The sequence below is a fragment of the Chinchilla lanigera genome, unplaced genomic scaffold, assembly GCF_000276665.1.
Source record: "Chinchilla lanigera isolate Chin_1 unplaced genomic scaffold, ChiLan1.0 scaffold00004, whole genome shotgun sequence".
Lineage (NCBI taxonomy): Eukaryota > Metazoa > Chordata > Mammalia > Rodentia > Chinchillidae > Chinchilla > Chinchilla lanigera.
The window spans coordinates 26,730,914-26,743,751 of record NW_004955405.1 but is presented as its reverse complement, the minus strand read 5'-3'; the positions used below and the strand labels follow the sequence as shown (position 1 = coordinate 26,743,751).

Genomic DNA, 12,838 nt, shown 5'->3' with positions numbered 1-12,838 from the left:
TCTGCTTACTGGGTTGGAAATCTTGTAGGCAAGGCTGGAAACCATGCCCACACCTCTTACAGTGTTGCATTTTGTTTGTTTTGTTTTCTTTTGGTGATTTGACAACTATGTAACTATTTGCAGGATCCAGGGTACCTCTTCCAACCTTTCTCTGCCTTCCCCACCTCATAACTGGCATAGTTTCAGAGCTCTGGGCTCTGTTCAGAGCTCCTCTGATTCAGTCTGCATCCCTTGGACTGATGATGTAAATGAGCTCTCCATAGTAAGAATTATACTTTGTCACTGTCACAGGTGGGACTTTCAAGGAAGTTTTATAGTTCACTTGGACGGTTCCATCTGAAGCTTCAAGTTCAATAAAGTAAACTTGTGCCCTCCTCTGTCCATTCTCTAAGGTTGGTATTATGTATATAAATTTACCTTAAATGACATTTAACATCAGGCAGAATACTGTGCAATAATAGCTACCATTTATTGACCACTTACTCTGATGTCTACTGTGCTGATCATTTCACAAACAATTTGCATGATTATTTTCACTTTTATAGATAAAGAAACTAAGCCTTGTGAATATCTCTCTCATCATAGCGCTAGACACCAGCACGGGCAGAACTGCACACCTGCATTTGAACCCATGCCATTTCTTCCAGTCCAGTCAGCCCAGTTCTAGCTGCTTTTGGCTCTAAGTGAAGGGCACTGTTTTAATGATATTCTGAATTCAGAAATATGCATGTTAGAGGTAGTAATTTAGGAAATATTCAAGATGATATATGTCTTATTTTAAACAGGATTATAAGTTTGTTGTTAAAATAAAGCAAAGTCAATTATGTGCTTTCAAAAATCAGTTAAAATTTGAAAAAAATTTCTAAAAAATATGCTCTTTCAGATCTGTGCTTTTAGAAAATTCTGTACTTTTTGTACAATTTAGTATATAATAAAATTACTAAACAAAGTGAAGATGTTGCTATTTTTTAATTATCTTATTTTCTGGAATTGATTTATATAAATGTTCTATGAACTCTAACCGTAGTAAATATATATAGCTGTTTTATATTTTGAGTACTAATGTATCAAGGGGTCCTAGCCTCCTCCCCTCAGCCTGGGAAAAGCAGTTTCTGTGATGTGTAGTTCAGTGACGTAAGAAAGTTGAAGCATGTAAGACTATGTCTAAAAATAGTTTAGTTGAGAATACTGACAGGTTTACCAGATAGAATTGAGAAAAGTTTTAATTTCAAAATAAAGTATTACTCATCATAAATGTGTTTAAAACTTTTAGTAAGCAATAGCTTTTTCTAAGATACTATTAATATTTAATGATGATCTTTTTATTTCTGCCACTAAGTGGTGGAGCTATTTTATTCATTTGTTAGTCAAAAGAAATGGCATTCACAGGACTATATTATACCCCAAAGTATGAATATTTTTATAAACACGTTTTGCTGATTTTTAGTCTTTGCCTTACACTCTTCCCAGGCGGCTCTCTTGGCAACAATGCCGTTGCTTCTGCCTGTCATGTGTTTTGTGCAGTTAAGCTCTTTTATTACATTCCCCACGATGACTGACTTAATGCAAAGGCTGGAGCTGTTCTATCCAGCCACTGACTTACGTAATTTCCTCCTTCCTCCATCCTTCCTTGAGCCGTTCTTACACTAAAGGCTGGGAGATCTAGATCTGACCACAGTAACTAGCATTTGCTTCTTCTCCTCTGCTTCCTACATGCCTGGCACAAGAGAACCTGGAGCCCTGGTAGACTGCACAGAGAGACAGGGAACCAGCCGGTGAGCGTACAAAGGCCAGTACCCATGGAATCAAGATGAGATATATATCTGGAGGAGCTAATCTTAAGGCAGTGAAGCCTGTGGTATCAGCACCGTAAAGGAAATGACTCAGCCTAAGTCAGGGGCTAGTTCAGTGGACATTGTTCCTTTTACAAAAACCAAACGTGGCTGGCACTAGGTCGGAGTGGGAGTTAGGGGGCTGTCGTGGGTCATAGTGGTAAACCAGAGCCATCACGGAGAGTTACGTGGTGTAAGAGAAAGATAGGGGAGCACTGACTAAATCACTAGGTGTGTTTGGCTTCAGAAGGAGTTTCCCAGAAAGGCATTGCGGCTGAGGTTAAACATTTCTACTGCAGTGGAGTTTGCATGAGCATCACCTGGGAACTTAAAAGAAATGCAGATTCTCAAATCCCATCCTGGGCCTTCCTGAATCAGGTCTTGCATTTTAACAAGATCCCCAAGGGACTTGTGCATAGTAACGTTTGAGAAATGCTGATCAGCAGGAGGAGGTGAAGTGAGAGGGTTGGGAGTGCCAGAAAGTTAGAGGCAGAGAGGACACTGTGTGCAGAGGTGTCCTGGTTGGTGTGGCCTAGGCCATTGGAATGGACGAGGGCAGGGTGTTACTGTGAGCCTTGCCTGCAGAGGATTGTAAAGGCCAGGCATCATTTGTGTGTGTGTGTGTGTGTGTGTGTGTGTGTGTGTGTGTAGTGCCAGGGTCTGAACTCGGCCTTCACATTGAGCTACAACCCCCTTCCCTTTCTTTATTTTTTAAAATTGTGAGAAAGGATCTCGCTTGTGCTTCTCCTGCCTCAGCCTTCTAGAGTTCTGGGATTATAGGCATGCACCACACCTGTTCCCCATTTTGTCCTTTGCAGATTGAAAATAATCTTTCTACCATCTGAATAGATGCATGAAAACCAGCTAAGAATGGAAGTCAGTAGCCCAGACAAAAACTGAAGGTAACTGGAGTTAGGATCATTTTAGAGGAGATCATGGGACTGGAATTCATTTGGGAGATACATTAGTGGTACAACTGATAAAATTTGAAACGAGTTGGGGGAGAGAGGGTGTTGTCAAGGATAATTTCTGAATTTTGAGCTTATACAATGATAAGCCATTCATTGAATAGGGATTTTCTAAAAGGACCAAGTTTTCAGTTTCCAGTTCCAGGGTGGACATTCGAGTTTGAGATGTATTTTAAACATCCAAGAATACATGGCATGTTTCCAGCAGTGTACACGTATCTGGAGATTAAAGGGAAGACATAGAGTGGAAATAAGAATGTGTGAATATGCTACATGTATGTGGTAATTGAACCACCAGGCTTAAATAAGATTCCCTGAGAGTGCCGAGTGAAAACAGGGTTAAGCAACACAAATAAGTGATACGCGTCTGGGGACTTGATCATTACATGTTGGTACATACCCTGAAATGTGCACTGCACCCAGAAATATGTGCAACTACCGGCTATCAACTGCAAATAGGTATGTCAGTTTAAGAAAAACTGTTTAAGATGCAGAACTGGGCCTTGAGCAATTTCAACAAAATAGTCTGACAGAAGAAGATGAGCCTGTAAAGGAGACAGAGGAGGGCTGGGAGGAAACAAGGAGACCCGAGACTGTTTGGTGCGGTAGCCAAGGGAAGAGTAGCTTTGCAAGAAGATGGGAAAAATCAGCACGGCCGAAACTCCAGGGAAGGATGGAAAACTTTTGATGAACTTAGTAGAGATTGTTGGTAACCCTTTGAAGAGCTCTTTCGATGGCATGATACAGGTACACGCCAGGATAAAACGAGTTGAAGAGAGAGTGGAGGAGAAGGGGTATGAGCAAAGGAGTCGCTAGAATAGCGTTGTTCTTTTATTCAGTACATTGGTTGCGTACGTATATTGAAGAATAGAAGGGTACAAAAGAAAGACTACTGCTGGTAGTAGTGGTACCTGCCTACGTTGCTGTGAGAGTAATTAGCAAAGTAGTTAGATAAAGAATGCGTGGTGTGTTTGTATGGGCGGGTGCATGGGGGTAGGTGTGCATGCATGGGCCCTGGAGAATTAGGGTGCAGGTCAGAGAAGTAAACCGGAGAGCGTCCTCAAAATCACTTAACTGATTCTTCTAAGAATTTGCCTGATAATACAGGGAACAGGGGCTGGGGATTTAGCTCAGCGGCAAAAGCGCCTGCCTGGCAAGCGCAAGGTCGTGAGTTCAGTTCCCGGTACCGGAGAAAAACCAAAAAAAATAAATAAATACAAGGAACAGACAGAGTTCAGCAGGTGCAAAGGTGAGAAGGCTTGAGCCAGGAATGAATTTAGAGAATGGGACATGTCACATTGGCCGCAGCCGTGGGTGGACTTGAGGCACAGAGAGAGGGGAGAATGAACCGTGACTACCCTGAAGGTCACTTAAGGTGTCTGAAAAGAACTTTGGGGAAGGTTGTGAGGCATTTCAAGCCAGGGGAGTGAAGAGGGACTGGGTGTTTGAGAACAGTCAAACAGGAGGAGTTGAAGGAAGGAGGGTGGCAGAAGCGAACCAGTGATAAGGCAGCGAGTGAAGAAGAGACCGACTCAGAGGTGCTGAAGAGGAAGAGCCTTAGTTACAGTTACTGATGGGAGGGGAGTCCAGAGGATCTCCCAAGTGAGGAACTGGTGCTAGCAATGACACTCTTTCTCAGGACAGGAAGGGAAAGGGCATTCGGTCTAGAAATACAGACTTGAGAATATTTAATTGATCGGTAATTGAGGATCTAAGAGTGATCCCTAAATGGTGGTTCCATGGTAAACGTGATAGAGATTAGAATCTGAGATCATTCGCATCACCTGCCCCCCATTCATCAGGAAGGGTTATCAGGAACCAGACTCGGTAAATTCCAGAACTGAAATATGAAATGGAAAAACCCATTTTGTGTTATAGCGGGGCATAGGAGACATGTTTTCCTGGCATCGTGAGCTTTGTCGTACAAACTTCCTGCTTACTCATCCATGTGTGTGTGTGTGTGTGTGTGTTTGCACAAGTGTGTGCACAAGTGTGAGAGTGAAGAAAACTGCCATGATTATGACTTTCAAGTTCATATTCTCATGACTAAGGACATCTATGAAAGAATTCTTTGAGTTTTACATCAGTATTCAAATGCTATTTTTAGGGTGCTATTTTTTCCCATGGTAATTAAGGAAAAGTATTTTTTATAAGCAGAGTCATTGTTTTTATTGTCTTTTGGTCTCTGAGTTTCTTTTACTAGCAAAATAAGGGAGAAAAGCACCTGCAGCCTTTTAATACACAAAAATGTGTGGAGGTAAAATATATCTCTATCAAACAGCATAGTATTTTCAGAGCATCTTATTTTTAGTGATTTACGATGGAGTACTTGTTACTGCTATTCTACTCATAAGCCATTTAACAATGCTATTCTTAGCCTGGCGGGTGGCACATTCCTGTAACGCTAGCACTCCGGAGGCTGAGGCAGGAGAATTGCAGCGAGTTCAAGGCCAGCCTGGGCTACACAGGGAGACCCTGTTTCAAAAAACAACCAAAAAAAGCTATTCTTTCTAGAAGAAAGAATACCATCGTTTTTGAGATGTGTATCATTTTTAGTTTTCATTAAAAGGCTAAACATTTGCGGTGAAGTTCGTAGATCTAATTGCTTGATTTTATATTGGTTTCCTGTGTTGGTAGTAAATCATTTTTTATCCATAACATGATGGGACCAAAAATTTTAAGTGGATATCAGTTTTTTGCTTGCTGAATATTTTTAATTTTTTAAAAATATTATATAAATTTTTTTCAGTCAGCTATCTGAAAGTAGAAACCTTATTTTTTCTTTTTAAAACTATCTCTGAAAATATCTTAATGGGGGATTGAACAGTGATTTTTACCTTAAATAAACTCATTATATACTTTTATTCATTTATGACTTGGTTAAAATTCATCTAGTATGGCGCATTCCTTTATTTATTGAACTCCAGCTTGCCTTTAGAGAGTTTATCACTTGATTTGAGAAACTGGACATATGGGTAGGAAAGAGAAATAACTTGGAACATAATGAGTCAAGGAATATCTTTGATTCAGGAAACTTTACTCATTGCTCTTGTACGCTTTGCACAAGATATACTTAGCAGGTTGTCAGCTGTTTGAGACAAGGTGAGGTCTGGCTTCTGCCTCCTAGCAGGGTGCATGAATTCAGTGGAGGAAGAAGCCATTCTATGATACTGATGATGGTAGGAAATGTAATACTAACTGTGGGTTAGATCTTGCGTACAGTCTTAAAACAGCCGCATACTGTAACCAGCATTGTCTCCATTTCACAGATGAGTAGGGTTTAGAGAGGTCGCACAGTTAATGCAGAGGGGAAAGGATTAAAACCAAGTCTGTGTGATTTGGTGTCCTGCTTATATAACCACCGTATTACATAATAGCACAGATAATTGTGTGAGATCACAAAGAGCAGAAATGCAAGCAAAAATTAATAATTGCCATAAGAAGCAAAATTGAATTATTAAGAGGTGAGGAGGAGGGGCAAATTGCATCAGTTTAGAGACGATGAAGAAAGGTTGTTGTTTTGCAAATGCAGATTAAAATCAACTAATATAATACATGCTTTGTATACAGAGTCCACATAGGAGTCTTTCACTCTCTGGTTTTTAAATTATTTATTGAATAATAAATAGAAGAATGGTTCTCAATGCATAGCTATGAATAAACACTACTATTATTCTGCAAATACAGAGTTATCATTAATCCTACTAGGACATTCACATCACGCTGAATAATGAATAGAATAAATAAATATAATATTTGTCCTTTAAAAGATGATCTCTGTAGCTTGCTAGGTTTTGAATATATCTTTGTTAAAGGAATGAATTCCTGCCTTAAAATCGCGTCTTCAGTTTTAAGCACAGAAGGAGGCTGGAGCCTTACAGAACTGAAAAGTAAGACCCACACGAAAGGCTGAGGAATAGCATCGCTTAACCCAGACAATAAGGAAGCCTGACAGATATTTTTAGATGTACTCTAGATAACGCTTCTGGTTCTGTGTTAACGTTATGTGTCATAAAAATGAACATAATTATTCGAGGACATAGTTTGAACTGTTCATTTGGTGGACTTCCTGTATGCAGTACATGGTTGGGTTATGAAAGTGGTGGTGCTTGTGTGTGTGCGTCACAGCTCATGTATTAAAACTGAAATGATACCGAGACTACGCGGGAGACCTCCATGTTAAGATAAACATGAAATTTATAAAGTGGTCAGTGTTTTTTGGACTACCGTGTTTGCAGATAGGCTCCATATCCCGATTTCTTTTCATTTCTCTTCAAATGTACAAATTTGAGGCAATCTCAATTTCAGCCAAGTAAGATTTTTAATGAAACTTAAAAATTAACTGAAAGGTTAATGTGGACAAACAGCCAAAAATAACCAGATAACTATGTGAGGATTGAAGAATCATTAAGATCTAAGCAATATTATTACAGGGAGAAACAGAAAAATCAAGTTGGAAAGTATAAAGAGCCCCACACCAATCTGGGTGTCACTATATGAAAGACTGGACTTTGTAGATCTGTGAAGATGAGTAGTTGCTAAGTGGACTGGTCCATAAATGTTGCTATAGAATAATTAGCTATATGAAAAAATGAAATGCAGTTATATTCCTTTAACCACAATCAGCACCAGATGGGTTAGAGAGTTAATGTGAAACCAATACTTTCAAGCCTCTAAAAGAAAACAGAAAAATATATTTATGTATTCTGTGTAGGTAAGGATTTCTTTAATAAAATAAAATACACAGTTCATAAAGGAAATGTTTGGTACATTTGGTTACATTACAGATAACTTGGAAATCAGAAAAACTCGTAGAATAAAAGTGAAGACAAACCATGGAGGAGGAACTGTATCATACATGTAGAGAACAAAGTATCAGTATCCAGCATAGAGAACTGTTAGATATAAATTTAAAAAATCAAGAAATAGGCCATTGAAAAGTAGGCAAGGGATTTAAGTAGGCTATGTACAGAGAATCCTCAGTATACATAATAAAACATGCCCAGGTTACCAGTAATCGAAGAAATAGACAAATTAAAAACATGAGAAATGGTTTTCTGCCTGTAATTTTGGCAAAAGCTAGTGTGCCTCCCAGTCAAGTATTGGTGACTGTGTCGGTAAAAGAGAGACTTCTGCTAGTAGAAAAGTAAGCGTCTGGTTCAAAACTGTGACTCCCTTATTCCAGTCTAGAGAAAATCTCAAACTGTGTACAAGAACACTCACTCACTGTAGCAGTCATTGCGTATAACAGTACAAGGGACAGATACATTGTGGAACAGCTGGGGGAAAACCATTTGGCACCCTGAGAAGGGAGCTGAATTACGTGCACCATCGTGGACAAATCTAACAATGTTGGTTAATAGAAAATACCAAAAGGTTCCAGTATAGTATCATTTTGTGTAAAGTTCTAGTACATGCAAAAATAAGACTGTTGCTCAGGAATGGATGCATATGCAGTGAAAGTAAAGAGATACGACGTATAGAAGGATGGACACCAGAGTCAGCACGGTGTTGTCCTTTAAGGGGGAAGGCAAAGAATACCGACCAGAGACGGCTGCACTTTATTTCTTAAGCTGAAGGAAGAAGGGTGCTGTGTTACTTTATACCTTCCGTCGGATTCCCAAAAGCGCCCTTGGAGCTCTTGGAAATTCAGTTATCCATTAGAGAGGGAACTCAGCTGTTACCCGTTAGGTGGGAAGACGGGATTGCTGGCATTCTGAAACCTCAGGGCGGCTGTGGGGCTGCCCTCCTTCCTTGTGTATTAGTTTCACCTGAGTGCTATTGTGATGCAGAAAGGGGCAGTGCTCTGAAAGATGATAGGCGGCTTTCTGTTCCTCTTTTGGTGGGGAGGAGGGGAGGATTCTGAGACAGGGTCTCACTTTGTACTTCAGGCTGGCCTCGAACTCACAGTGATCCTCCTGCCTCAGCCTCCTGAGTGCTGTGATTACAGGCATGCACCACCTCGCCTACCCTTTAGATGGCTTTTTTGAGACACAGTGTATGTAAAGCTAATCAAATATGACTTTCCAAGTCAAACTCCCATTTTTTCCAGGAGGTAATACCTACTTGAATATAAATTATCATTTTTTAAATGTCATTTTATAATATAAAACAATTACCTACCTGACAATTTAGATTCTCACACACATGCATACAGAGAGACCTTTTTATTTTAATTTAACTGTTTTATTTTTATTTTTTGTAGTGCTAGGCTTCAAACCCACGGCCTCATGCGTGCTAGGCCAGCACTCCACCACTAAGCTCGGTCCCAAACCCGGCACACTCCACAACGCTTTGCAAAGCAGCATGAAGGCTATTGCTGCCCCCACTGACGACATAAATGGTTCTTGTTAACTGCTGTGTACAACAGATAAAAAGGGCGACGTCTGCTCTGACTGCCCTTTGAAGTACAGTAGTAAAGCTAACAGAAGAAATAATGATTGTTTATTTTTCCTTTTGAACTTATGAAATTTGAAGTTTTGTTGGTGAAGTATTTGCCCAGAATATTCAAAGCAGCATGTACCTTCAGACGTCTAAGTTCAGGACTAACTCAGGGAAGACCGCGCCCCTTCTCTGTCACTACCTGTCCCTTCCCTGCCCCCACAGTTGCTGTCAGCGCTTTCATCAAGATTTGTCCAGTACAGGGAAGAATATTGAGAGATAGACCTTCCTTTAAAGAAGCGATAACACAGGTTTTCTTAATCACATAGTAAGTAAAAGTAGGAGGATACTTTTGTATATTTGTCCTAGTTGTATGCTACCCATTCATGACTTTAGAATTAATCAGTTTCTACAGAAAGGAGAATAAAGCCGGGTGTGGTGGCACACACCTGCAAACCCAGCTCTCAGGAGGCTGAGGCAGGAGGATTGTTGCAAGTTCAAGACCAGCCTGGGCTACAAAGTGATCTCAAAGCCAGCCTACACTGCATAGCAAGACCCTGTCTCAAAAAGACAAAAAAAAAAAGAAAGTAAAGAAATGAGAATAAAGATTTAAGGACAATGTTAACAGTAAGTTTGTGGCTTCCAATGCCTTTTCCAAGAGGACCAAACTAATCATTTGGATATTCTAATGGATAGTACCATTGGGGTGTGTTTTTCAAGTCTTCTATTTACAATGAAATTTCAATTGGGCATGCTCATGCATGCGTACAACCCCAGCACTCAGGAACCTGAGGCGAGAGGACCACTGTGAGCTTGACACCAGCTGGGGCTGCATAGTGAGACTCTACCTCAAAAAACAAAACAGGGAGAGAGAGAGAGAGAGAGGGAAAGAAGAAGGAGGAGGAAGGGGAGGAGGAAGAGGAAGAGAAGGAGGAGGAGAGAGAAAGAAAAAGAAAGAAAGAAATTGGAAATTTGGTTTGAAAAATCAAACCGTCTATTAAACCTTATATGCAAATCTTGAAGGTATTTTTAATCTGTTTTTGAGTTAAGTTGATGGCTCTTGAGGGACAAGCAAGACTTTTTCAGTTCTGTAAATTAGTTTTGGAGACAAAATTTCATATGACGTTTTCTGATTTTATTCTAGAAATACTGTTAAGTCGATCAGACTTGATCAGACCATGTTCTTTCAAGAATGTATAATATACTGTGCATGTATGAAAGAAGTGATGCGATTATCTCCTTAGAATCAACACTCTAAATTTCTAAAAATGTCAGAAGTCGAGGATGACAAGGCCACCTGAGGCCACTGTAGCCCTTTCTTCTGTTCTGTTTGATCCATCCATTCCTGTCAGCACCAGCTTTGACTTCTGGAAAAGAACCAAGTAGAGAGCAACATTCAGTCACTTTTGAAAAACCGAATATCCTGTCTTTGTCAGGATTCTCAGATGAACTCTGTGACCATCTGAATCCTTTGTGCTGATCGTAAATTCGGTTTAAAGCCTCCTACTCATCGGCCACCACTTCCTCTGTCCTCCTACTTAGACGACTCATCAAGCCCAGAAGGGGCCTCCCGTCCGCCGAGCGCCCTGCCTCCTCGCTGCCCGTTCCCTTCGTCCGTGCTGTCTCTTCCACTCCAGTGGAAGCGTGTGGTCCGTCATTTCAGCCACAGTCTTGTCCCTTTCATCTCCTGTCGTCCTCACCCAAAAAAACACCAGCCTATGTTCAGCCTGTTGCTCTGCCTACTCTACACCTACACCCAAGGAGCTGGATTTGGAAGCTGCAGCGGCCAGAATGACGTTCAGTCCTTTAATGACTTCAGACCGAAACAAGAACCATAAAAGGCATTTCAGTGCTCCTGCCCACGTTCTCAGGAAAATTGTGTCTCTCCTCTTTCCAAAGAGATGAGCCAGAAGGACACTTGACCTGTGCCCATCGAGAGGATGATGAGACGCAGGTTGTGTGGCGATACTGTAAAGGTCAACAGATTGGCAGAGTAGTCCAGGATTACAGGAAGAAGGATGTAACTCACACAGAACGGATGCCACAGGAAAGGGTGACTGGCGCAATGTCCGCGTGGGCATTCACTCCAGCACGGTGGTTGTAGCCAGGCTAAAATTACAGAAAGGCCCCAAAAAGATGCTGAACAGAAAGCCGAATCACACGAAGTACAAAGGAAAAAAGGCAAATGTAAGAAAGAATTGAGAAAATACAGGAATAAGTTAATCTTACATACGACTTTAAAAAGGAGCTAAATTTGACTGGACAGCCATGCTGTTTCACCTCAAGTTTGTTTATACGGAGCTCCAGGGGTCCTCAGTCATTCCCCAGCCAGCCCATTTACCAAGCAGTTCTGCCCCCACGATTTTGTGTTACCTGTGCTTGCTTTCTGTGTGCTGTTTTCCATCCGTGCACGTGTGTGATGTTTCCCGTCCTTAAAAACAAAAACTTTGGCCCTTTGTCCCTATCCAGCTCCTTATTACTCTGCTCGCTTTTATTGCAGGACTGTCCTCGTAAGAGTCGCTTAGACCCACTCACCTCACTTCTTCACTTCCCCGCTTCCGAACTCCCTGCAGTCAAGCTTCGTCTCACCCTTCCCAGGTCACAGTCCCGGAGACTCATAGATGAGGCTCTCTGTAGCACCTGTAACTCCTGACCCCTCCTCCTGGAAACACTCTCCTCACTGGGCTTCGGGGCTGCGGCCCTTGAACCCCAAGGCCCATCACTCCTGCCCGCTCAGGTCTGCAACTCTCTGTTGTCGCGCTCCTCCTTGAGTGATCGCAGACCTGTAGATACAAAGATCTTTCCGCCAGTATCTCCCAAGTGTATAGCTCTGCCTCAGCCTCCCCACAGAATCTAGAATCATACACTCGCGGTTGCATTAGTGACTTTTCTCTTTTGGAAATCCAACAGGGACCTCACATTTAAGAGAATAAATGTGCAATGTTTATTTTCTGTCCTTTCACCATTAAAAATTATATCATGAGTATAGTTACAGTGCAGCTCAGCGCCTTACCTTTATATTCCTTCACAACCCACATCACTGTCTGGTATTAAATCATGTATCTGTATTGTTTTTCTTCTTTGCATACTGGAGTAAATCCCAAGGAGGCTTCTTGATTACGCACTACTTGAAGTAGGATGAACCATCATCCCTCAAAGATGTTCATGACCTCATTCTCAAGTCTGAATATGTTTCCTTACATGGCAAAAGAAGCTCTGTAAATGTGATTAAGTCAGAGATCTTGAGGTGGAGCGATTACTCTGAACTATTGGAGTGGGCTTCATGTAACGACAAGGGTCCTTGTAAGGGAAAGAGGGAGGGATGAAAGTTAGAGAATATCACAGTATAAGCAGAGATAGGACTGATGGCTGTGGGCCAAACATGAGGACAGCCCTTGTGGGGAGAAGGAAAGAACTCACCCTAGAGCCTGCAGAAGTAGTGCAGCTCTGCCATTGCCTTGATCTTAGCCCCATAAAACCTATTTTGGACTTCTGACCTCCAGAATTGTAAGATAGTAATTTTGCATTGTTTTTAAATCGTTGATTTTTGTGGTGGTGGTTGTTGTTTTGTTGTTGTTGTTGTTGTTGTTTTTCTTCCTTTACCAGGAATCGAACTCACGACCTGTGCTTGCCAGGCAGGCGCTGTGCCGCTGAGCT

General features: G+C 41.3%; 1 protein-coding gene across 2 annotated transcripts in view; it reads left to right on the top strand.

Annotated features, from left to right (window-relative positions):
- Poc1b (POC1 centriolar protein B) overlaps positions 1–12,838 on the top strand; it is a 66,107-nt gene that overhangs the window by 42,634 nt on the left and 10,635 nt on the right. Inside the window, exon 9 of one of the 2 annotated variants that reach the window (XM_013518180.1) lies at positions 292–384. The exons of the other annotated variant lie outside the window; for it this stretch is intronic. Coding sequence (XP_013373634.1) covers positions 292–357 — 66 coding nt within the window. The 3' untranslated portion in view covers positions 358–384. Of the gene's footprint in view, positions 1–291; positions 385–12,838 lie in introns of those variants that run through there. 2 annotated transcript variants of the gene reach the window in all.